At 49.6% G+C, this 25,822-nt stretch overlaps 1 protein-coding gene across 3 annotated transcripts in view; it reads right to left on the bottom strand.

The window, feature by feature from the left end:
* RFX2 (regulatory factor X2) overlaps positions 1-25,822 on the bottom strand; it is a 55,148-nt gene that overhangs the window by 848 nt on the left and 28,478 nt on the right. Inside the window, exons 4-17 of one of the 3 annotated variants that reach the window (XM_083594506.1) lie at positions 24,121-24,200; positions 21,640-21,904; positions 18,735-18,809; positions 14,629-14,810; positions 13,717-13,836; positions 13,349-13,464; positions 11,390-11,508; positions 10,235-10,350; positions 8,101-8,252; positions 7,017-7,114; positions 5,316-5,465; positions 2,385-2,593; positions 2,103-2,256; positions 824-866 (exon numbers count right to left, since the gene is read on the bottom strand). In XM_083594506.1, coding sequence (XP_083450632.1) covers positions 824-866; positions 2,103-2,256; positions 2,385-2,593; positions 5,316-5,465; positions 7,017-7,114; positions 8,101-8,252; positions 10,235-10,350; positions 11,390-11,508; positions 13,349-13,464; positions 13,717-13,836; positions 14,629-14,810; positions 18,735-18,809; positions 21,640-21,904; positions 24,121-24,200 — 1,879 coding nt within the window. The remainder of the gene's footprint in view (positions 1-823; positions 867-2,102; positions 2,257-2,384; positions 2,594-5,315; positions 5,466-7,016; positions 7,115-8,100; positions 8,253-10,234; positions 10,351-11,389; positions 11,509-13,348; positions 13,465-13,716; positions 13,837-14,628; positions 14,811-18,734; positions 18,810-21,639; positions 21,905-24,120; positions 24,201-25,822) is intronic. The other 2 variants (XM_083594508.1, XM_083594507.1) reach the window with 2 other exon arrangements.

Genomic DNA, 25,822 nt, shown 5'->3' with positions numbered 1-25,822 from the left:
CAGGGTCCGGGATGCAAGACCCTGCAGCTGCCACCCCCCCTTTTCTCCAATGACCCAACGGCCCCACCCACCCCAAAATGGTTTATCAACGTATCGTTTTCTGCAAGTGCCTATAATTCATGTACTGTGAATTGAGAAGCAACGAGAACCAACAGCTAATCCACTTTTTGTTGTGACCAGGAAGCATCCTGGCAATAGTTACTAGGACTTGCATTAATTGCTTTGATGGATTGGTTGTTTGTCCAGCAATTGCTGAGGGTCGGACTCTACAACCCCACGATTCTATATGCTATTGTGTCAGACATTATAGCGGTTGTCCGTCAAGGGCACCGCAGTTCTTGTGAGCTGCTTTGAGCTCAGCCTTTGTTGCTGCAGAAGCGGGATAAAAAGGTAAAGGGACCCCTGACCATTAGGTCCAGTCGTGGCCGACTCTGGGGTTGCGGTGCTCATCTCGCTTTACTGGCCGAGGGAGCCGGCGTACAGCTTCCGGGTCATGTGGCCAGCAGGACTAAGCCGCTTCTGGTGAACCAGAGCAGCGCACGGAAACGCCATTTACCTTCCCGCCGGAGCGGTACCTATTGATCTACTTGCACTTTGACATGCTTTCGAACTGCTAGGTTGGCAGGAGCAGGGTCCGAGCAACGGGAGCTCACCCTGTTGCGGGGATTCGAACCGCGGACCTTCAGATCGGCAAGTCCTAGGCTCTGTGCTTTAACCCACAGCGCCACCCGCAAATATTTAATCAACTCAGCCCCAACCCCCTCCCTACCTGGCCCATGACTGGAAGGAGCAAAGAGAAGAGGAGATCTGAGGCAAGAAATACCTTTATCAAGCAAGGCTGGAGACATGGAGGCCAGGTCGCTGAACTGCAAGAGAAAAAGGGCAGGGGGCATTTGGTTGTGAGCAAATCTGGAGAACGCCCGCCCCCCCACCTTGCTCATCAATTCCCCACTGCTCCCTTGTTAACCCCCCCCCGACCCAGAACTGTGGAGCGTCCAAAGCTGCTCATGGGTCAAAGCTTTTGTTCTGATGCACAAACGCCCTGAGCGATTCGGGTCCGGTGTACTTTCAGGACTGCCTGAGGCCAAGCAGCTTGATCTCTGAGACCAGTGCCAGATTAAACCCTTTGGCGGTCAAAATCACGGGGGGCTCCCTCGCAAGTTATCTCCCGATATGTTTGTTTTTTTTACCAACCGACAATTCTAATAAGCCAATTTTATTACACAAAATGAACAGCATTTATTTCGATCTGTTGTCGGTAAAGGTAAATAGGTAAAGGACCCCGGACGGTTAAGTCCAGTCAAAGGCGACTATGGGGTTGTGGCGCTCATCTAGCTTTCAGGCTGAGGGAGCTGGTGTTTGTCCGCAGACAGCTTTCTGGGTCATGTGGCCAGCAGGACTAAACTGCTTCTGGGGCAATGGGACACCGTGACGGAAACCAGAGCGCACGGAAACGCCATTTAACTTCCTGCTGCAGCGGTACCTATTTATCTACTTGCACTGGCGTGCTTTCAAACTGCTAGGTTGGCAGGAGCAGGGACCGAGCAACGGGAGCTCACCCCTTCGCAGGGATTCGAACCGCCAACCTTCCGATTGGCAAGCCCAAGAGGCTCAGTGGTTTAGACCACAGCGCCACCCGCTCCTAAGCTGAACCCATATAACTCATAGCAAACTCATTTTTTTCTCAGATGGTTTAGAAGAGTTTGGATTTGATATCCCGCTTTAACACTACCCTAAGGAGTCTCAAAGCGGCTAACAATCTCCTTTCCCTTCCTCCCCCACAACAAACACTCTGTGAGGTGAGTGAGGCTGGGAGACTTCAGAGAAGTGTGACTAGCCCAAGGTCACCCAGCAGCTGCATGTGGAGGAGCGGGGAAGCGAACCCGCTTCACCAGATTACCAGTCCACTGCTCTTAACCACTACACCACACTGGCTCCCAGAAACTTCAGCTGGTGCAGGATTCAGCGGGCAGGTTGCTCACCGGGGCAAGGCAGTTCAAGCCTATTGCAACGACCCTCTGGGTTTGCGCAGCCCTGTGGGTGCACCCAGGGCAGCTTCCTAGTCTTCAGCTCCTCTCGGAGGAGGCTCAAGCCACCCTCACCTCTCCCATCACGGCGATGGGCGTCTCCCCCGTCGCTTGAGCCACGCGATGCTCCACCAGGTAGAACATGTACTCGTCGTACAGCAGGCGGATCAGGTGAAAGGAGCCGAAGCTGGCGGCGCTGCGCAGGGTGAGGTCTCGGATCACCATGGAGCTGTTGAGGGACAACACACAGACACAAAACCCGCTATCAATGCGATGCAGAGTTAACTTGCTGCAGCACACAGGGGGTCGGAAGGAAAGCAGCCGGGGTTTTGACCCCGGGTGGCAACAGGGCCTGACCTGTAGAAGGACCACTTCAGCAAGAACTGCCGGGCTGCCTTTGGGAAGCCGGGCCCTCCTTCGTGATGCTTCAGGACCTGGGTCACCACGTTGTCCAGCCAGCTGGCCCACTGGTCCAAAGAGCTCTGCTGCTGGAGGGTCAGCTTGAAATCCTGCTCCAGTTTCTGCACCAGGCCCTCCTCGCACTGGCACACCCACGAGGCTTGCTCCTGGACCGGGGAAAGAGAAGGAGAGAGGGAGACGGAGAGAGAGAGAGAGAGAGAGAGAGAGAGAAAGGAAGGAAGGAAGGAAGGAAGGAAGGAAGGAAGGAAGGAAGGAAGGAAGGAAGGAAGGAAGGTGTACATATACAGTCATACCTCGGGTTGAAGTTGCTTCAGGTTGAGCGTTTTCGGGTTGCGCTCCGCAGCGACCCGGAAGTAATGGAACGCGTTACTTCCGGGCTTCACAGCTCGCGCATTCGCAGACGGTCAAAATGACGTCACGCGCATGCGCAGAAGCGGCGAATTGCAACCCACGCAGACACAGGTTGCGTTTGCTTCAGGATGCAAACGGGTCTCCGGAATGGATCCCGTTCGTGTCCAGAGGTACCACTGTAATAAATAATAAACTTTTACGTGTATCCTGCCCTCCCCAGCCGAGACCGGGCTCAGGGCGGCGAACATCAAATATCAACATTGATTTAAAAATCAAACAATACTTAAATCTCCTCTTAAAAACAAGTCAGGGTAAAAATTAAAATCTGAATAAGATGGCTTTCCGCAGGATTTGGGTTGGGAACCGTAAATGCTCATCAGGAAGTCCCGGAAGACTTCCGGGCACAGCAGTAGTCGCCTTGGGCAAGGTTGGAGGGCCACCCGTCACGGATGCCTTTTTTAGCTGAGATGATGATGCTTTATTGAATTTATATACTGCCCTATACCCAGGAGTCTCAGGGCGGTTCACAGACTAAAACCAAGATATAAAACCACAAAATACATAATAAAAATGAAAACAACCCAATAGCCCCCTCCCCACAAACAAACCAAATTTTAAAAGGGCATAGGATGCCAATCAGACCAATCAAAGGCATGGTTAAAAAGGAAAGAGGCGCTCCTTGAGGTATTGAGGTCCTGAGTCATTTAAGGCTTTATAGGTCAGAACCAGCACTTTGAATCGGGCCCGGAAACTAACTGGTAGCCAGTGCAGTCGTACCAGGATCGGTGTAAGATGGTCTTGCAACCTGGCCGCTGAATTCTGCACCAGCTGAAGTTTCCGAACCGTCTTCAGAGGCAGCCCTAAGTATAACGCATTGCAGTAATCTAACCTTGAGGTTACCAGAGCATAGACAACAGTAGTTAGGCTATCCCTGTCCAGATAGGGGCGTACCTGGGCCACCAGCCGAAGCTGATGGAAGGCATTCCGGGACACTGAGGCTCATTGGGCAGAGCAGAGGCAGCAGAGGACACAGAAGAAAAGCTCTGCACTTCCTCGCTTTGCTGCACAGAATTGTGGAACTGTTGAGTTGGAAGAGACCCTGAGGGTCATCCAGCCCAACCCCGCACAATGCAAGAATCTCAATGTGCGGCCACCCCACCCAATTTGATATGGGACCTTCATGGAAGAATGAGCAAGCTTGGTATCACCCAAGGACTTGAAGCAAGGGCTTCTGACTCAACATCAGGAAGAACTTTCTGACATTAAGAGCAGTTCCATAGTGGAACGGTTTCCCTCGGAAGGTGGTGGACTTATGAGGAACGGCTAAGGGAGCTGGGCATGTTTAGCCTGGAGAAGAGGAGGTTAAGGGGTGATATGATAGCCATGTTCAAATATATAAAAGGATGTCACATAGAGGAGGGAGAAAGGTTGTTTTCTGCTGCTCCAGAGAAGCGGACACGGAGCAATGGATCCAAACTACAAGAAAGAAGATTCCACCTAAACATTAGGAAGAACTTCCTGACAGTAAGAGCTGTTCGACAGTGGAATTTGCTGCCAAGGAGTGTGGTGGAGTCTCCTTCTTTGGAGGTCTTTAAGCAGAGGCTTGACAACCATATGTCAGGAGTGCTCTGATGGTGTTTCCTGCTTGGCAGGGGGTTGGACTCGATGGCCCTTGTGGTCTCTTCCAACTCTATGATTCTATGACTCTCCTTCCTTGGAGGTTCTTAAGCGTAAGACGACAGTAGTTAGGCTATCCCTGTCCAGATAGGGGCGTAGGTGGGCCACCAGCCCAAGCTGATGGAAGGCACTCTGTGCCAATGAGACCTCGAGCGACAGCAAAGGATCCAGGAGGTTGGCCCGGATTACCCTTGGGGTCCCTTCCAGCACTACGGTTCTATGATGCTGCGATGCCAGGTGAACTTCCCTGGGGAGAGCATTCCACAGACGGGGAGCCACTGCAGAAAAGGCCCTGTTCTCATGTTGCCACCCTCCGGGTCTCTCGAGGAGGAGGCACAGGAAGGAGGACCTCGGAAGATGATCTCAGGGTCTGGGTTGGTTCATATGGAAAGAGGCGGTCCTTCAGGTATTGTGGTCCTGAGACATTTAAGGCTTTATAGGTCAAAACCAGCACTTTGAATTGGGCCCGGAAACTCATTGGTAGCCAGTGCAGTTGGGCCAGGGTCAGTGTAATATGCTTAAACCGTCTTGCCTGGATTCTGACCGCTGAATTCTGCACCGGCTAAAGTTTCTGAACAGTCTTCAGAGGCAGCCCTACGTATAACGTATTGCAGTAATCTAACCTTGAGGTTACCAGAGCATAGACGAGTAGTTAGGCTATCCCTGTCCAGATAGGGGCATAGCTGGGACAGCAGCCCAAGCTGATGGAAGGCACTCTGTGCCACTGAGACCACCTGAGCCTCGAGCGACAGCAAAGGATCCAGGAGTGCATTGGACCGGATTACCCTTGGGGTCCCTTCCAGCACTACGGTTCTATGATGCTGTGCTGCTCCGGCTCACCTGGACGTTAGCAAAATCCACCCGGTTGAGGTCGCTGAGCATCTGGTTGATCTGCGAGGTGTTCTGGAGGACGGCGCGAGCCGCCTGAGCCAGGTGGTTGAGGGAGGTGTACCTGCGGAGAGTCTGTGCAAAAGCGCTCACCACACCCACCTGGTGTGTTCGGGAGGTGGCGACAGGGATTGGGGAGGAGAGAGAGAGACAGAAACAAAAAGTGAGGTTAAACTCGGAGGATGTGAAGCAGAGAGCGGATGAAATGCAAGAGATGTGGAGTTGTGCTTCATTTATTTGTTAAGTTTATACAAAGGTAAATATAAAAATATTGGGGGGGGCACGGGTGGCACGGGTGGCACTGTGGTCTAAACCACTGAGCCTCTTGGGCTTGCCAATCAGAAGGTCAGCGGTTCGAATCCCCGCGACGGGGTGAGCTCCCATTGCTCAGTCCCTGCTCCTGTCCACCTAGCAGTTCGAAAGCACGTCAAAGTGCAAGTAGATAAATAGGTACCCCTCCAGCGGGAAGGTAAATGGCTTTTCTGTGCGCTGCTCTGGTTCGCCAAAAGCGGCTTAGTCATGGTGGCCACATGACCTGGAAGCTGTACGCCGGCTCCCTCGGCCAATAAAGCAAGATGAGCGCCGCAACCCCAGAGTCGGCCACGACTGGACCTAATGGTCAGGGGTCCCTTTACCTTTACCTTAAATATAAAAATATTGGGGGACACACACGGGTGGTGCTGTGGTCTAAACCACAGAGCCTCTTGGGCTTGCTGATCAGAAGGTCGGCGGTTCGAATCCCCACGACGGGGTGAGCTCCCGTTGCTCTGTACCAGCTCCTGCTAACCTAGCAGTTCAAAAGCACACCAGTGCAAGTAGATAAATAGGTACCGCTGTGGCGGGAAGGTAAACTGTTTTCTCTTTTTGAAACTTTGAAAAAAAGTTTTTCTTAAGAAAGGAAATTTGTGCTGCCGGAAAATCCGCTTTCAAAAACCCCTGGCAATTGCCAGGAGTTTAGATAACTGAGACTAGGCTCTGAGAACCCAGGTACCGGTTCCAAACACAGCTGCCCCAAAGCTGTTCAGACTGTAATAATAATAAAAATAATAATTTATTATTTGTACCCCGCCCATCTGGCTGGGTTTCCCCAGCCACTCTGGGCGGCTTCCACAGAGACCAAAAATACACTAAAATGTCACACATTAAAAACTTCCCTGAACAGGGCTGCCTTCAGATGTCTTCTAAGTGAGATAGTTGTTTATTTCCTTAACATCTGATGGGAGGACGTTCCACAGAGTGGGTGCCACCACCAAGAAGGCCCTCTGCCTGGTTCCCTGTAGCTTTGCTTCTCTCAAAGAGGGAACCGCCAGAAGGCCCTCGGCACTGGACCTCAGTGTCCGGGCTGAACGATGGGGGTGGAGACGCTCCTTCAGGTATACTGGGCCGAGGCTGTTTAGGGCTTTCAAGGTCAGCACCAACACTTTGAATTGTGCTTGGAAACGTACTGGGAGCCAATGTAGGTATTTCAAGACTGGTGTTATGTGGTCTCGGCGGCCGCTCCCAGTCACCAGTCTAGCTGCCGCATTCTGGATTAGTTGTAGTTTCCAGGTCACCTTCAAAGGTAGCCCCACGTAGAGCGCATGGCAGTAGTCCAAGCGGGAGATAAGTAGAGCAGGAAGGAAAGGGATGTAAATTGCTGTACCCGCTGCTTACCTTTGTCTGGACGATCTGCTGGGGGAAGTCGCTCATGGCGTTTATTAGCCAGCCTTCCAAACTTTTGGCGAAGTTGCGGATGGCCTGGGTCAACGTGCCTGCGGGGACAAAGCGAGATCTAGACAGAACAGCCTCATCAGGCTGGCAAAACCGTCACAGCACCCCACATCCCCCCTCCCTCTTTAATTTCTAAAGTTTCGCCCAAGTAAGCAAAATCTGCAGAAGATCGATGATTAGCAAGTGAGGAAACGAGGCCAGGGTGCTGCCAGTGAAGTCACAAGAGAAGAATAAGAGATATAGAATCCTTCTGAATAATGCAGCGGGGGGGGGGGGGGGCGGTGAACTTTAATTCAGCCGAAGAATATGAAAATGCAATCAAGTAGATACTAAAATGCAGTAAATTCATTGCCCAGGCTCATGGAGAAAGGAGATAGAAGCCTCGGAGGAAGGGGAAACATGGCGGTTGAGGTCAGGGCGGCGGCGGCCCCTCTGCCACCGCTATCGCTGCAGCATCAACGTCCCAAACGTGTAGTATTTATTTATTTATTTATTTATTTATTTATACCTACGTGACCGCCTCTCCTGGCATGTCCCACAGAGGAACTTACGGTCTTCAAATACAAACATCTTGAAGGTCCCAGGCCACAGAGAGGTTAGGCTGGCCTCAACTAGAGCCAGGGCTTTTTCGGCTGTGGCTCCGATCTGGTGGAACGCTCTGTCACAAGAGACTAGGGCCCTGCGGGACTTCTGATCGGCAAGCCCTAGGCTCTGTGGTTTAACTCACAGCGCCACCTGCGTCCCTTAGTAGCACCTTAGAGACCAACTAAGTTTGTTATTGGTATGATTTTTCATGTGCATGGTATCTGAAGAAGCTAATAATAATAATAATACTATTAATAATAATTATGGAAGGTTGATGCTCGCCTCCTTAAGGAGCCGGAAATGTCCCTTGCACAGGGTGAAAATAATTTAGGCACTTTAAGCGGATGAAAAGAGCAAGAGAGCAAGGCGCCTTGAGAGAAAGGGAGAGGGAGGGAGACAGAGAGAGATGGATTTAGCAGCCTCCTCCCCACTCTGTACTCACTGGGAACAGGCCGGAGAACATCTGGGATGAGGATCTCCACAAGCGTCTGGTACAAGATGTGGTCGCAGCCTCGCATCCATTTCATGATGGGGACGTATTTGCACATGGCGATCAGCTTGTGCCTCGGGACGAGGGCGTCGCAGGGCTCTTCGCTGTGGGGAGGGACAAGGGTGAGGGTCAGCAGCCCCTCGGCTACCGAAATTTGAAACAGAAGGGGCACTCAGGGTGGAGGAAGGCAGGTAAAGGACCCCTGGGTGGTTAAGTCCAGTCAAAGGTGACTATGGGGTTGCGGCGCTCATCTCGCTTTCAGGTCGGGGGAGCAGACGTTTGTCCGCAGACAGGTTTCTGGGTAATGTGGCCAGCAGGGATAGACCGCTTCTGGCGCAACGGGACACCGTGACGGAAGCCAGAGCACACAGAAACGCCATTTACCTTCCCGCCGCAGTGGTACCTATTTATCTACTTGCGCTGGTGTGCTTTCGAACTGCTAGGCTGGCAGGAGCTGGGACAGAGCAACAGGAGCTCACACCGTCACGGGGATTCGAACTGCCGGCCTTTCAATCGGCAAGCCCAAGAGACTCAGTGGTTTAGACCACAGCACCACCCACGTCCCATGAAGGCAGGAAGGGGGACAACAGAGAAGAACAAGCTAGGGATGCCAGGCAGCTTTTTGAGCTAGTGCTGGAGCGAGGAAGGAAGCGGATTCACAGCGAGAAGCCGCACCCGCAATGATATCCTTGCAAAACACAGTTTGCACATTAGGACTGAAACATTTTGACTCCCCCCCCAAAAAAAATCCAATTTCCTGTATCATAAAGGGATGAACTCCTGCTTAGAAAGAATGAAAAAGGGACTAATTCTTCTCCGTTGTGAAAAAAGGTCACCCCAAAATGAAAAGTTGGAATCACTGTACAGCGGTACCTTGGTTTACAACCATAATCCGTTCCGGAGGTCCGTTTGTAAACCAAAACAGGTTGTAACCCAAGGCGCGCTTTCTCCAATGGGGCCTTCAAAACAAATTTGTTCATAATCCAAAAAAAAAAAAAGGGAAAAATAGGGTTGTAATCAAAAAAAGGTTGCATTCCGGGCTTGACGTGTTTGTAATCCAAACCGTATGCAAACCAGACTGTTTGCAAACCAAGGTATAACTGTATATGTAACTGTATATGTAACTCGATGGAAATGACTTTAAGAACTGGTCAGAAATATTGAAATATTGAAACCATACGCAACCTTGATTTATTCTAAGCCATAAAAAGTGATGTACTATGTGAAAACATTGGCAGCGTTAAGATAAATTCAACAGTGCAAATAAGTTTTGATGGGTGCACTAATGGAATACTGAATGGTTTAGATTTTCTAAAATACGCAGGGATTTATGATATGGAAAACGAACCACGGGAAGAGAAGAGGGGAAGTCACTGATATCTTAAAGATGTTTAAGTGAGTATTTTAAATTGTAAAACTGAAAATTTAATTAGCAAATTAAATATGATCTGTACAAAGTGTCGTACGTGTCTTAGAAAATCTGCAAGCTCTGTTTTTCCTGTACACAATTATGATTATCATGCATAATTACATAATGCATTATGCAGTTACATATACAAAAATAGATTCATTGATTTCGGGGTGACCTTTCCCCCCAAAAAAGATTTGGAAGCAACAGTTCATTCCTTTGTTTTCAGGCCAAAGTTCGTCTAACTAAGCTGCAGGAACATGAGGTGGTAAAAAAAGAAGAAGTTATAACCGTATTGCACAAAGTGGCAATGTAACGATTCACTCTTTCCACCAATACACTTTTAAGGCCAAGGGTGAATTCCCATGGCCAGCTGAGATCATGGCTGCCACAACACGTAATGCAAAATACAAGCATTTTGCAAATTTCAGCCAGGAAGCTTCAGTTTCATTATTTATTGAGGGGGTGGGGAGATGATAAACTGCTTATCTATCAAATTCTTACAGATACAGTGTTGGATTTTCGTTTGCTCAGGAGACATCCCTAGAAATGGCCGTCAGTTTTTGACTGTGAGATGAAGTAGGGAATCTACTCTTCTTTAATGTGTAGAATTTTCAACGAAATTATTTTTGCTGTTGTTGTTGTGGGGTGGGCAGGTTCCACAGAGCGGTGTTTTACCTGGAAGGGACGGCGGCAGAGGCCGATTCGCTCGAGTGGGACTCCGAGTTCCAGAAAGACTGCCATAGCTTCTCGATGTAAGGGAACTGCAAGCTCATCACAACATCCACGTTTGCCTGGGGAGAGAGACGGAAATGTAGCGCGGGAAATCCCAGAAATGGAAGAAGAGATTCCGACGAAAGAAGAATGGCAAACAAAAATTAATGGACTACGCAGAATTAGATAAAACGACAGGAAGGATTCGAAACCTGCGGGACCAGAGATTTACAGAAGATTGGAAGAAATATACAGTGGTACCTCGGGTTAAATACTTTATTCGTTCCAGAAGTCCGTTCTTAACCTGAAACTGTTCTTAACCTGAAGCACCACTTTAGCTAATGGGGCCTCCCACTGCCGCCGTGCGATTTCTGTTCTCATCCTGAAGCAAAGTTCTTAACCTGAGTTACTATTTCTGGGTTAGCGGAATCTGTAAACTGAAGCGTCTGTAACCCGAGGTACCACTGTGCAGTCATACCTTGGATCTTAAACGCCTTGGTACTCGGGACGTTTTGGCTCCCAAACACCGCAAACCCAGAAGCGAGTGTTCTGGTTTGCGTATGGTTTTTGGCAGCCGAACGTCCGACGCAACTTCCACAGCTCCCGATTGAGTGCAGGAGGTTCCTGCAGCCAATTGGAAGCCACACCTCGGTTTCGGAACATTTCCAGAAGTCGAACAGATTTCCGGAGAACCAAGGTACGACTGTACAGAAAGGCGGTATACAAATTAAAAGTAAAATGAAACCTGCATTGAATAATACAAATTACCGTATCTTTCCGTGTATGAGGGTAGGTTTTTTTAACCAAAAAATGAGGTTTAAAATTGGGGCTCGTCTTATAGTACCGAGGGGTGTTTTCTTAATTTGGAGTCCCCAAAAACAGGGGGCATCTTATACATGGGAGCGTCTTATACACAGAAAAATACGGTATGTAGATGAAATACGGCACCCTTTTATAAAACACTTTACTAAGAACCCTGAAGAATGGCAACCGCCTTTGGCAAACTTAACCAGATTGCTCCGTCTTGGGGTGGGCAGCGAGCTACGATTTTCGTTTTTGCATCCTTTTCTCTCTCTAAGTGTCATTCACTGGAGATCGATAAACCTGCTTTAAAATCACCTCGCAATGCCGCCTGTAGAGGACCTGAAGAGTCTTGACGTCGCTTGCGTCGATTCCCTCCTGCAGGAGCACGTTTTCCAGATCGAGGGCTGGGAAAGCAGGGAGGATGTGGGTGACGTCTGCAGGGCAGGGAGAAAATCAGAAATCAGAAAGACCAAAACTTTAAAAAGGAATGTGGGGGGGGGGAGGAATTATAATCCAGGCACAGGCAAATTCGGCCCTCAAGATGTTTTGGGACTACAACTCCCACCATCCCTGACCACTGGTCCTGTTAGCTAGGGATGATGGGAGTTGTAGTCCCAAAACATCTGGAGGGCCGAGTTTGCCTATGCCTGTTTTAGGGAGCAGGCTAGCAGGCCGGGCCCATGACTTACATCACAGGAACCTACACAACACAAAACACTGTTGCTGTAAGTAGGTTTTATTTTATTTGTTTTTTATCTTCTATTTTGGAAATGTACATCCTAAGCTATAGCTTGTTTAGCTTATACGTAAATCTGGCACTGTATACATGCACATATACCATATTTTTCGCTCTATAAGACGCACCAGACCACAAGACACACCTAGTTTTTGGAGGAGGAAAACAAGAAAAAAAGTATTCTGAATCTCAGAAGCCAGAACAGCAAGAGGGATGGCTGTGCAGTGAAAGAAGCGACCCCTCTTGCTGTTCTGGCTTCTGGGATAGCTGCGCAGCCTGCATTCGCTCCATGAGACGCACACACATTTCCCCTTACTTTTTAGGAGGGGAAAAGTGAGTCTTATAGAGCAAAAAATACGGTATATTCCGCCCTATACCCAAAGGTCTCAGGGCGGTTCGCAGAACAAAATCAAAATATAAAGCCACAAAATATATAATCAAAATAAAGACAACAACCCAATAATAACCCCTCCCCCCAAACCCCACATTTTAAAAGGGCATAGGATGTCAATCAAATCAACTAAAGGCCTGGTTAAAAAGGAACCTTTTTGCCTGGTGCCTAAAGGTGTATAACGAAGGCGCCAGGCGAACTTCCCTGGGGAGAGCGTTCCACAGATGGGGAGCCACTGCAGAGAAGGCCCCGTTCTCGTGTTGCCACCCTCCGGACTTCTCATATTAACATTTGTTTTTTTTACCCTAAGGTTTGAAAGCAACTGAGATGAGAGGTGCCTCTATCTATACTGTAGGCACCCTATATATAGAAAGGAGCAAACCAGCGATATTTTAGGGAGCAGGATAGCAGGCGGGGCCCATGACTTACATCATAGGAACCTAGACAACACAGAACACTGTTGCTGTATGTAGGTTTTATTTTATTTGTTTTTTATCTTCTATTTTGTAAATATACATCCTTTAAATTTTCTGGGGGCCCCCAAGAGAGTGGGGCCCTAAGCTATAGCTTGTTTAGCTTATACGTAAATCCGACACTGTATATACGCACATTAGGGATGCGGGTGGCTCTGTGGGTTAAACCACAGAGCCTAGGACTTGCCGATCAGAAGGTTGGCGGTTCGAATCCCCGTGACGGGGTGAGCTCCCGTTGCTCGGTCCCTGCTCCTGCCAACCTAGCAGTTCGAAAGCACGTCAAAGTGCAAGTAGATAAATAGGTACCACTCCGGCAGGAAGGTCAACGGCGTTTCCGTGCGCTGCTCTGGTTTGCCAGAAGCAGCTTAGTCCTGCTGGCCACATGACCCGGAAGCTGTACGCTCCCTCGGCCAATAAAGCGAGATGAGCGCTGCAACCCCAGAGTCGGCCACGACTGGAACTAATGGTCAGGGGTCCCTTTACCTTTACATACGCACATATATTTATTTATACAGACACACACACACCATTACTGATGCCCTAATCACAGAATTACGGAGTTGGAAGGGAACCCCAAGGATCATCCAGTCTGACCCCCCCCCCACAATGCACAAATACGCAGCCGCCCCATACAGGGATCGAACCTGCAACCTTGGCATTAGATAGCTCCTCACCAATGAACTGCTGGTGGTGCTGGCTCTGCGCAGCAACGGATTGCTCGGGCGTGGAGTGAAGGCTGCTGTTTGAACCGGCTTCCGCCAGGCCGTCCAACTTCTGCGAAGGTCTGTACCTGCAGTCGGGAGGGACGAAAGCGTAAAAGTGAGACTTCCATTTCTCCAACACCGCTCCAAATCTCCTCATCGCTTTGGATTATTTCTCTCCTTTTTTAAAGGATCTGATTTCTTTCCGCAGGGCCTGTAAGACAGAGTTGTTCCGCCTGGCCGTGGAAGGGATGGGGAGAAGTCAGGAGATTCAGAGTAATCTCAGTAATTAGATTTGGAAATGGTTTTGTTGTATGTTTATATTTTGGAAAATCAAATACCTTTGTTTCTGGTGGATGGGCTGCTGCCTCATCGCCATATACTGAGCATCTTCCTGCAAGCGGTTGAGCGGGGAGTCCGGCTTAAGGCGGATACCGTAGTAATGGTATTTGGAATTTCCCCTGAGAGGGAGAAGATCGGTTAAGTCAAAACAACAACAACCTACCGTATTTGTTGCTCCATAGGGCGCACCTAGTTTTTAGGGGGGGGGAATAAAGAAAAAAAAATATTTCCCCCCCCCCAGCCCCAAAGAGCAAAGAAGCCAAGACAGCCAGCGGGATCTATCCCGCTTCCTCTTGGCTTCCTCTTGGCTTCCAGCCGGGAGGGGCTGCGCACGGCTTTGGCAGAAGCCAAGACAGAGAGGGATGGATCCCGCTCGCTGTCTTGGCTTCGTTTTTAGCCGCGGGGCTGGGGCGGGGGAAGCCTGAGCTTCCCCCGACCCCAGAACGGGTCCGGGAGCCTTTGCTCCCGGAGCTTGCTGCTATTCGCAAGCCTTCTGAGCCCGACGGGAACCTGCAGGCTGCAAACCGCAAGGCTTGCGGATAGTTGCCCGAAGCCCGGGGTGCGCAGCCCTGCGCTCCCCGGGATTCAGGCTGCAGGCTGCTATCCGCAATCCTTCCGAGCCTGGCCAGAAGTACGCCAGAAGTAGCCTTACACCAAGTCAGATAATTGGGTCCATTTAGCTGGGCACTGCAAATACTGCCTTTTTGCAGCTCTCATGGGGTCTTTCGCGGCCCTGCCTAGAGACAATGGGGGTTGCACAGGCTTGGAGAGTATGCCCTCCAGCGCTGAGCTGCAGTCCCTAGAAATAAAGCTAAGTTTCCGGTCCTCAGGGTTTTGAAGGGAGATCGGGTCCCAGTGTACGCAGAGGCCTTTTAAGCCCCCTCTGCCGCAACCCCGCCTGCCCTGCAAACCTTGTGCCAAGCCGGCGGGTCCTCAGTCCCATGAAGACGGAGCGGATCAGCTTCCCGAAGGACGCGGCGTTCACGGGGTCCAGCTTGTGCTCTTGGCAGTGGCGCAGGTAATGGTTATAGAGAGAGCTGCGGGGCAGGCTGACTCCTTCGGCCGTCTCGTAGTTGTCCAGCAGCCACTGAAGCTGCAGATTTTATTTTTTAAAGGGAGAGAAGGGGGAAGAGAGAATTTATGAGGGTTTTGCATTCTGGGTCCCGCTCGTTCGCACGCGCACAGCTCCCACAGAGGACGCAATTGGAACCAAACATAAAAGAGAGCACTAGGGTAGCTCAGTTGGTTAGAGCGTGGTGCTGATGACCCCAAGGCTGTGGGTTCGATTCCCGTATGGGGCAGATAATATTCCTGCATTGCAGGGGGTTGGGATACATGATCCACAGGGGCCTTCCAACTCTACAAATCTATGATTCGATTCTACAAACCACAAACGCACAAAAGGCAGCTGTCATCTTTTGCAAACAGCTTTATGGGGGTGTATAAATTTCATGCTGTATAAATTTCATGTTGGAGAACAGCCTTTACCAAAGGCGTCATGGGCCTTGAAGACACTCGAACTCAGGACGCAAGGGAGAAATGTGCTAAGAGGAAGGCACGCTTGGCAAATCCACACCGTGATCCACTCCCGCCCGGAAACCTATGTCCCCACCGCGGAAGGACGTGTGGATCCAGAATTGGCCTCCACAGTCACTTACGGACTCACTGTTAAAACCGTGTTTAGGGAAGGCAATCTTACTCGGCTACGAGGGATCGCTGAAGAAATTTCATGCAATAAAATAAATTCTACTACGGTCTGATCGCAGGCCCCCAAAATGGTTGGACAGGCCAATTTTTTCCCGTTGTTGCAAGGGACGAAACCTGAATTTGTCATCGGCAGCTTAGCGGTGGAGCAAGTGCGGTCTTGAAGGCAGAAGCTTCGATCCCTACCGGGGCATCCAGCTGGACCCACGAAACTATTCAGGGCCAGACTAAAACTTCAGGCGCCCCCCGCCAACTCATGAACCAATGAAGCAGAGAACCTCATCCCTGCCAGTGTTTCATGCAGGAAACATATTGGCGAGGGGCTGGCCTCTCTACCCACTGTTCAACTTTGCCAGTTTGGGGGGGGCCCACCTGCAGGGACGGAGGAAGGGAGACGAAGATCTGGGCTGCCAGGCCAAAAACAGTTCCCCAACCCCAGCCTAACATGCTATAGGACGGCTTCAGACATACCTAAGTTCAGAGTCTGCTCAATAACACACACACGCTGCAATACACCGCAGCTCTTTCCTGCCCCGCAACTGTTATGTTGCTCCCTGCTCTTTCTCCCCTGAACCCAACAACTGAGAGAAGCTACCAAGAGCTCTGCGAAGGGCGAAGGAGCATGCAGTTAACTTGGCAGGTAGCAAGAAGAGGCACCACTTCAGGACAGGACAGAAAGAGGAGCCAAGCAGAGGAAGATCTGCTGCAACGGAAGACAGGGAAGGCTGCGGATAAGGGGAGCATTTCTGGAAGCAGTGGACCAGAAGCAAAGCTTTGAAGGTGACTCGGAAGCTACAACTAATCCAGAATGCGGCAGCTAGACTGGGGACTGGGAGTGGCTGCTGAGACCATATAACACTGGTCCTGAAAGACCTACATTGGCTCCCAGTACATTTCAGAGCACAATTCAAAGTGTTGGTGCTGACCTTTCAAATCCATAAACAGCCTCGGCCCAGTATCCCTGAAGGAGCGTCTCCACCCCCATCGTTCAGCTCTGAGGGCCTTCTGGTGGTTCCCTCCCTGCGGGAAGTGAGGTTGCAGGGAACCAGGCAGAGGGCCTTCTCGGTGGTGGCGCCTGCCCTGTGGAACGCCCTCCCATCAGATGTCAAAGGAGATAAACAACTGTGCGACTTTCCGGAGACATCTGAAGGTAGCCAGGAACTTTTAAATGTTTGATATTTGATGTTTTTCTATTATGTTGGAAACTGCCCAGAGTGGCTGGGGAATAAATAAGATTATCATTATTATTTGCTGTGTTTTTATTATGTTGGAAGCCGTCCAAAGGTGCTGGGGCAACCCTGTCAGATGGGTGGGGTACAAGTAATTTTTAAAAAAGGAAAAGATAAAGGACCCCCGGATGGTTAAGTCCAGTCAAAGGCGACTATGGGGTTACGGCGCTCATCTCGCTTCAGGCTGAGGGAGCCGGCATTTGTCCGCAGACAGCTTTCCGGGTCATGTGGCCAGCAGGACTAAACCACTTCTGGCACAATGGAACACTGTGATGGAAAGCAGAGTGCATGCAGACGCCGTTTACCTTCCTGCCAGAGTGGTACCTATTTATCTACTTGAGCTGGTGTGCTTTCGAACTGCTAGGTTGGCAGGAGCTGGGACAGAGCAACGGGAGCTCACCCCGTCGCGGGGATTCGAACCGCCGACCTTCTGATCAGCAAGCCCAGGAGGCGCAGTGGTTTAGACCCCAGCGCCACCAGCGCCCCTGGTACACGTGATTGATCGGTACCCAGCAGCACATACAAAGCAGTTAATATGCCACACAGGCCTAATGTTTTGTGGGCGTCAATGGGCACCTTGGCCATTACTCTGTCTTAGGCGGCCTGCCATCACGCATGCAGAAGGTCCAAGATTTCAACCTTTAGCATCCCCAGTAGGGTTGAGAGGAAGACCCCTACATGGAACCCCGGAGAGCTGCTGCCAGCCAGTGCGGGAAACACTGAACTAAATGATTCCACATCCCGGCTTGTTCATGGTAGCATCCCACCATGTCCTTTCCAATCAACCCTTCATTCGGAAGCACAGGGGCTAAAACAGGGGGCTTGATTTATAGGGGGGGGAAACTGCAGCTCAGTGGCCAAGTTCACACATGGAAGGTCCTTGGCATCTCTACAATTCTACGATTGTATGACCCGCTCTGCCCGACGCTGAGGTCCAGCGCCAAGGGCCTTCTGGCAGTTCCCTTGCTGCGAGAAGCCAAGTTACAGGGAACCAGGCAGAGGGCCTTCTCGGTGGTGGCGCCCGCCCTGTGGAACGCCCTCCCACCAGATGTCAAAGAGAAAAATAACTACCAAACTTTTAGAAGACATTTAAAGGCAGCCCTGTTTAGGGAAAATGTTTAATAGGTTATTGCATTTTTGTGTTTTGTTGGAAGCTGCCCAGAGTGGCTGGGGAAACCCAGCCAGATGGGCGGGGTATAAATAATAAATTATTATTATTATTATTATTATTAACCCTGCAGAGTGGCTGCCAGTCAGTGCAGACAATACTGAGGTAGACAGATCTGAGTAAGTACAATTTTCCTATATTGCATTTCGGGAATGGGGAAGCTTCCCAGCAGATAACGTGGTCCTTTTTGACCACCTGCGGTCTATCTGTCTCTGATGCCTTCCCAAAAACCCTCGCCTTGCCTCGTGATGTGTGCGCCTCACAAGCTCAAAACCGGGGAGCACATTTACCGAATTTTTTGCTCTATAAGACTCACTTTTCCCCTCCTAAAAAGTAAGGGGAAATGTGTGTGCGTCTTATGGAGCGAATGCAGGCTGCGCAGCTATCCCAGAAGCCAGAACAGCAAGAGGGATTGCTGCTTTCGCTGCGCAGCGATCCCTCTTGTTGTTCTGGCTTCTGAGATTCAGAATATTTTTTTTCTTGTTTTCCTCCTCCAAAAACTAGGTGCGTCTTGGGGTCTGGTGCGTCTTATAGAGCGGAAAATACGGTGATTGGTGGATCTGCGGATGCCAGGGGGTCCGTTGCACCATTCGCGCAACAAAAAACTACCCTAGAAACGTCAACGTTTTCAAAAGCCAGGGGTGCGCGGCTTGGCTTTTGGAAAAGAGCGGGGTCCACAGTACTTCGCTAATTGGGAACCACTGATTTAATGAATCGTTTACAGGGCTGAGGTTTGCTCCCGGCAACCGGCGGAGGGGGGGTGGGAGATACGTGCTTGCTTTTTAAGTGCCACAAGATGCTCGACTTGTGCTTCGCCGCAGTAAATGGGATTCTGAAAAGCGCACAGAAGCTGGAAAACAGGGCGCCGGGGGGGGTTGGTCTAGGGAGGAGCCAGGCAGGCAGGAGGCAAACTTACATGGCTGTTCAGCAAGCTGCTTTTGTGCGACGTTATGCCTTCATTTTTTTGGAGGTTTTCAATCGCCATTTCAAGCTGGAAAAGGGGCGGCAGCAGGGCCAGAGAGAGAGAAAAAAGAAGGGAAATCAGACATTCGGCAAACAGCCGGGGAGACCCGCCTGAGCCACTGTGAAGCCCTTCCCTCAAACAGGCGAAGTGGGGTGTGGGATCAGGCGCAGGAAAGCATGAATGTTACACTGGGGGGGGGGAGTGGAAGGCATGCAAAAGAAGCCACACAATGCAGGTGGTATTTTTTTTGGGGGGGAGGGGGTGCGAAAGAGAAAGAAGCAGCCCCTTGCACTGAAAATATAGGTTTATCAGGCGTTTATATTGATTTAGAAGTCACATATCAGAACAGGAAGGCAGTGACGACTTGGGGTTTGAAAGCAGAAAGGGTTTACTCGGACCCACTGGAATTAATGGGCCCAAATTGGCCATGCTCATTCATTTCAATGGGTACATCTAAAACCAGCATTGGATATCAGTCTTTCGGTCTCTGCCCTTTTTCACGCGAAAAAGGAATCTGCCATCATCCCCCCCTTAAGTCTTCTCTTCTTCAGTATTGCTCAGCTCCTTCAACTTTTCCTCAAAGCAGTCCGATCATAGCTGTCAACCGTCCCTTATTTGGCGGGAAAGTCCCTTATCCCAGCGCTGTGTCCCGCTGCTGTCCCTTATTGATGATGTCCCTTAAATTTCCCGGGTTTCAAAGGAAGCAGCTCCTCTCCCTCCCTCACTGCCGGCCAGGGAGGAGGGAGGCTCCAGCTGTGTTGCTTGGCTGCGTTGCTCACCCAATAAGGAGTCTAAGAACGACTGGGGGGTGGAGCTTGCATGCCTTGTGCCAATCAAATCGGCCGTGTTGCCTGGGGACTCGCCTTTGCTCAGCGCTTCCCAGCGGAGAGGAGACAGTGGTTTTCCTTGCTGCATCCCCTTTGCCGGGTTGCTGCGCTGTGGGAACCTCCGCTTGAGGCTTCGTTTGGCTGCTGGTTGACTAAAATCCCTTATTTTGGCTGCTGATCCCTTATTTTCAAATCTGTGAGTTGACAGCTACGAGTCCGATCTGCACAGCTTTAAAGCCTTTTATTTTTCCCATCTTGCGGGGAGGTATATAAAAGGCTCAATGCACCGGATGTAAATGCAAAGTTCGGCAGCACCCCATGTGAGACAGAAGAGTTGTTTTTAGGCCCACCCCAAGACACACACCTGAGTCCCAAATGTCCATTTATGTACTGCAGCAGAGATGCTCAACTTTCGTACTTTTACTCCCAGTGGACGCTGATCCACTACGTAAATGGGGCACTGGCCCCCCCAACTTGAACCATATGGTGCAGTGGCAGAAAAAGCTAATGCTATTTACAGAAGTACAGAGTCCAGATCAGGGCATAAAGGTAAAGGTACCCCCTGACCATTAGGTCCAGTCATGGACGACTCTGGGGTTGCGCGCTCATCTCGCTTTATTGGCCAAGGGAGCCGGCATACAGCTTCCGGGTCATGTGGCCAGCATGACTAAGCCGCTTCTGGCGAACCAGAGCAGCGCAAGGAAACGCCGTTTACCTTCCCGTCAGAGTGGTACCTATTTATCTACTTGCACTCTGACGTGCTTTCGAACTGCTAGGTGGGCAGGAGCTGGGACCAAGCAACGGGAGCTCACCCCGTCGCAGGGATTTGAACCTCTGACCTTCCGATCGGCAAGCCCAAGAGGCTCAGTGGTTTAGATCACAGTGCCACCCGGGTCTACACTAGCTGGTAGCAGACAGATGAGTCTGAGATGAGTGTAAAGTGAAAGACAAAGGACCCCTGGACGGTTAAGTCCAGCCAAAGGCAACTATGGGGTTGCGGCGCTCATCTTGCTTTTAGGCTGACGGAGCCGGTGTTTGTCCACCAACCTTCTGATCGGCAAGCCCAAGAGGCTCCATGGTTTAGACCACAGAGCCACCCATGTCCCTGCCCTCCTATTACTCAGCAGTGACACAGATGGGGAAGAACCCTAGATCAGGGGTAGGCAAACTAAGGCCAAGGGGCCGAATACGGCCCAAATCGCCTTCTCAATCCAGCCCGCGGACGGTCCGGGAATCAGCGTGTTTTTACATGAGTAGAATGTGTGCTTTTATTTAAAATGCATCTCTGGGTTATTTGTGGGGCGTAGAAATTCATTCATATTTTTCCCCTCCAAAATATAGTCTGGCCCACCACATGGTCTGAGGGACGGTGGACCAGCCCATGGATGAAAAAGGTTGCTGACCCCTGCCCTAGACTGAGTTGACTCCATCTGCACCAACTCTGGCTCTAGCTACGGGTTCCGCCCTGCCAGTCCCAGTGTCCAACCATCACCGCCGCCTTCCCAAGTACGTTTCTGAGCACAATTCAAAGTGTTGGTGCTGACCTTGAAAGCCCTAAACGGCCTCGGTCCTGTATACCTGAAGGAGCGTCTCCACCCCCATCGTTCAGCCCGGACACTGAGGTCCAGCGCCGAGGGCCTTCTGGCGGTTCCCTCATTGCGAGAAGTGAGGCTACAGGGAACCAGACAGAGGGCCTTGTCGGTAGTGGTGCCCGCCCTGTGGAACGCCCTCCCATCAGATATCAAAGAGATAAACAACTACCTGACATTCAGAAGACATCTGAAGGCAGCCCTGTTCAGGAAAGTTTTTAATATGTAACGCTGTACTGTTTTTAACACTTGATTGGGAGCCGCCCAGAGTGGCTGGGGAAACTCAGCCAGATGGGTGGGGTATAAATAATAAATTATTATTATTATTATTATTATTATTATTATTATTATTATTATTCCCTTGCAGGTGCCTGAAACACACACACCCTTCTCAGAATGCACCTCCGTCGGACTTCAAGGAGGTGGCAAGCCCCGACGTACCGTGGCTGGGGAGGAGCGTGAGGTGTGGGAGAGGGCGTGCCTGGCACTCTCCATGCCGCTGTGGATGAGGTAGGCTCCCGAGCTGGACACGATCTGGCTTCCCCCGATGTCCATCGCGATGCCCACCATGCCGTGCGAGGGGATGGTGGTGGGCGACGAGGGCCCCGTGCTCACCTGAGAGCTGCCTCCCTGCGATTCGAAGTAGGAGGAGGCGCTGCTGGGGGCGTAGATCTGAGCTTCCGTGTTGTAGGAATAAGCGGCACGTCTGCCGGAAGACCGCGAAGAGACAGGAGACAAAGAGAGAAGGGGTTTAGTTACGAACACATGCAGTCAGGCAGGAGGGCCTTCCGAGAGGGTCCGTGAGGACCTAAGGGTTTGAAAGTGCTATCAAGAAGACTGGAAGAAACTGCCCGCGGACTGTCTCACCAGAGTGGTGCATGCTCTAGTTATCTCCCGCTTGGACTACTGCCATGCGCTCTACGTGGGGCTCCCTTTGAAGGTGACCCGGAAACTGCAATTAATCCAGAATGCAGCAGCTAGACTGGGGACTGGGAGCGGCTGCCGAGACCACATAACACCTGTCTTGAAAGACCTACACTGGCTCCTAGTACGTTTCCAAGCACAATTCAAAGTGTTGGTGCTGACCTTTATAGCCCTAAACGGCCTTGGTCCAGTAGACCTGAAGGAGCATCTCCACCTCCATTGTTCAGCCCGGACACTGAGATCCAGCTCCAAGGGCCTTCTGGCGGTTCCCTCATTGCGAGAAGTGAGGTTACAGGGAACCAGACAGAGGGCCTTCTCGGTAGTGGCGCCCGCCCTGTGGAACACCCTCCCTTCAGATGTGAAGGAAATAAGCAGCTATCTTCTCTTTAAAAGACATCTGAAGGCAGCCCAGTTCAGGGAAGTTTTTAATATTTAACGCTGTATTGTTTTTAATACTTGATTGGGAGCCGCCCAGAGTGGCTGGGGAAACTCAGCCAGATGGGTGGGGTATAAATAATAAATTATTATTATAAAGTCTATTTAGCTAAATATTGTATCATAAGATAAGCAGAATCACTTGAAAGTATCATATAGGCCTAGGATTTTAGTAAAAATTAACTGTAAATATTATGGATTCAGATAATAACGAAAAGAGAATGAAGATAGTAAATTGATGGAGTTAATTTGATTAGAAACAGGATATTGGAGAGCTGTTACAAGGTGATTCATTGAAACTCAGTAAGGGGGGAATAGAGGAAGTCAGTTAACAATGTAAATTAAAATAGGACTTAAAGTAATAGGTGTTTAGATGTTTTTGTTATTCCTTTTTAGTATTGTAATGTTTTTCTTTTTTCTTTGTGCGTTATAGTTGTTATAAATTTGGAAAATCAATAAAAAAAATTGGGGGGAAAAGGGGTTTGAAAGTACTTTCCCCCCAAAACCAGAGTCCTTTCTGTTGGGGGTAATTCAATATCTCAATATATCATCCAAAGTCCCTATCGTGATCTTGCTTCCATAATTCCTGACCTGGCAATATATTGCAAATCAGGGTGTGTGTTTGTGTGTGCTCTGCAAAAATCACGATACTGGGGGGGAAAACCATGAAGCATGTACATAGCTTCATCCTTGTTCCAGACATTGTGATATATCGGTATATTGTGATGTTAAGCTGGCGATAATATCACCAAGTTGAAAACCAGATATTGCCCTGGGAAATGATCTATAATGAATTGAAAAAAATGTTTAAAACTACTCCCCCCCCCTCCGCCGCCCCCGAGTCCTTTCTGTTGGGGATAATTCAGACTAAAATTCCCAGGTGTCTAAAAAGGTTATTTACGTATGCTACAACTGCGGCCCGAATTTTATCTGTCATGAATTCTTACGGCATTCAGATCCACTGGGTGTTCCCACCACCACAGAAAAAGTCTTGGCCAAAGACTTTCTCCCCCACGTTTCTCCCCCAGCCCGGCATTCATTATTTTATACACAGTGATCGTGTCTCCTCTTAATAGCCTTCTCTCTAAACTAAAAAACTACCCTGAGCTCCTCGGGGGGTGGGGGGCAGGCAGAGGCAGAGGAGGAAAGGTGCTCAGACATGCTACAGGTATGGTACGTTGCCCCAGTATTCACCTGGATGAAGGGGGGACGGGGTGTGTGTTCGAATCAAAACAAAAAACAAATACCGTATTGGCCCGAATATTAGCCACGCCTGAATATAAGCCGCACCTTTAAAATTCAAGGGGGGGGGAAGGGAAAAAAAGGAAAAAAGCCGAACATAAGCTGCTCCCTTAAAATTCCACAGGCACTCACACCTGTTCCGTCTTACCGTACGTCTGTTCCGGCAGCGATGTCGTAAAAGCCAGTTTTTGTAAGGTCGCGAATTTAAGCCGCCCTTTAACTTTTCACGGTCGGAATTTGGGGAAAACCGTGAGGCTTATATTCAGGCCAATATGGTAACTGGGAGGGGAGGGGAGGGGAGGGGAGGGAAGGGATACTTACATGGTCCCATTGGTATAGACAGCTTCTCCTCCTTCGACGTACTGGACTTGAGCTGGATAGACATGCTGTACCGTTTGCACCTAAGAGAAAGGCATGGAGATGGGAGCAGCCATGAAATCTTGCCACTGTGCCTCTACAACAGAATCAGCATCCCACCACTGGGCTGGGAGGCGCAAAGGAGGGCAAAACAGTCTTGTGTCCCTGCACCTCAGCTGAGCAAAATCCTCTCCCACGACACCTTTCTAAGACCAGCAAAGCAACCGGGAAGGTGGAAGAGGAGATCAGGGACCAGGGGGAACCTTTTAACAATTCTATGCTATGTGGAAAGAACCTTTTATTGAGGGTGAAAGAGGAGAGTGCAAAATATGGTCTGAAGCTCAACATAAAAACCCCCGAAGATCATGGCCACTGGTCCCATCACCTCCTGGCAAATAGAAGGGGGAGAAATGGAGGCAGTGAGAGATTTTATTTTCTTGGGCTCCATGATCACTGCAGATGGTGACAGCAGCCACGAAATTAACAGACGCCTGCAGTCACGAAATTAAAAGACGGTAAGTGTTTATCATCACAAAATAAAAAAATTCCTTCCAGTAGAACCTTAGAGACCAACTAAGTTTGTTATTTGTATGAGCTTTCATGTGCATCACACTTCTTCATGAAAGCTCATACTAATAGCAAACTTAGCTGGTCTCTAAGGTGCTACTGGAAGCAATATTTTTTTATTTTGTTTCGACTACGGCAGACCAACACGGCTACCTACCTGTAACTATCATCACAAAAGAATGGCCAGGCTGTCCAGGTAAACCCATTAACAGGTTTCCTGCCACACAGGATTCTGCTGTAGACAGCCCCTTCTGTGATGCATGTATGATGTATTTGGGGGGTGGTTTTGAGCTACAGGGTGGCAATTTCAAAAGTCTATATAAGAGCTTGCGCAGCAATGTTCTGGGTTCCTCCTCCCTCCTGCGTGGGGCGGTGAACACCCTGTTGCAACAGTTCAGGCTTACTAGCTGTTTTGCTTCTCAAACTCTTGGGTTACGGGGTTTTGGGTACCCCATAAGGGAAAAGGAGCAGTTTTTTCTTATAACAGCCGCATCTCCCCACTACTCCATTCAGTACCCAAGGTGCACAGGACAATTCTACACCTGTCAGATACCAACCCTGCTACAACATACGTTGCCAGATTCTGCACAGCAGGGTTATAAATTTGTTGGATGATGACCTGTGGCACAAACTAGATTTAATAAACACTCACATCAGAGTGCTCTCTAAATTGATAGTTATAGTCCTTTCCATACTAATCTTTTATGCTCTTCCAGATCCGTTAATGCTCCTAACCCCTCTTTTAGATTATTTTAGTTTCTTTTAGAATTTTTATAGTTCTTTAGATATACCTTCTGTTTTAATACTTTTTAGCTTTCCAAAACATTTTATAGATTCTAAATGACTGTGCCCCACCCTACTTATGCTGGTCTATGACCGTGATAAAGATTTGATTGATTGACACGTTACGGGATGATGTTGCTCAAGTCGATCTTTTAACACAGGTTTGTTTTTTTAATGTAATGTAGGAATTTTAAGTATTGCAGTTCTGCTGTTATTGACTATAACTTAGTAACTGTAATTGCTGAGAGCGAATTTCTGCTGAACTATTGTTTATTGATGTTCTGAGACTTAATTTTATTGTGCGCCACTATAGTCT

This window comes from Podarcis filfolensis (assembly GCF_964270895.1).
Source record: "Podarcis filfolensis genome assembly, chromosome: 18".
In the NCBI taxonomy this organism is placed as follows: domain Eukaryota; kingdom Metazoa; phylum Chordata; class Lepidosauria; order Squamata; family Lacertidae; genus Podarcis; species Podarcis filfolensis.
Note: the sequence above shows the minus strand (reverse complement) of the source record. Positions and strands in the feature narration are given on the sequence as shown.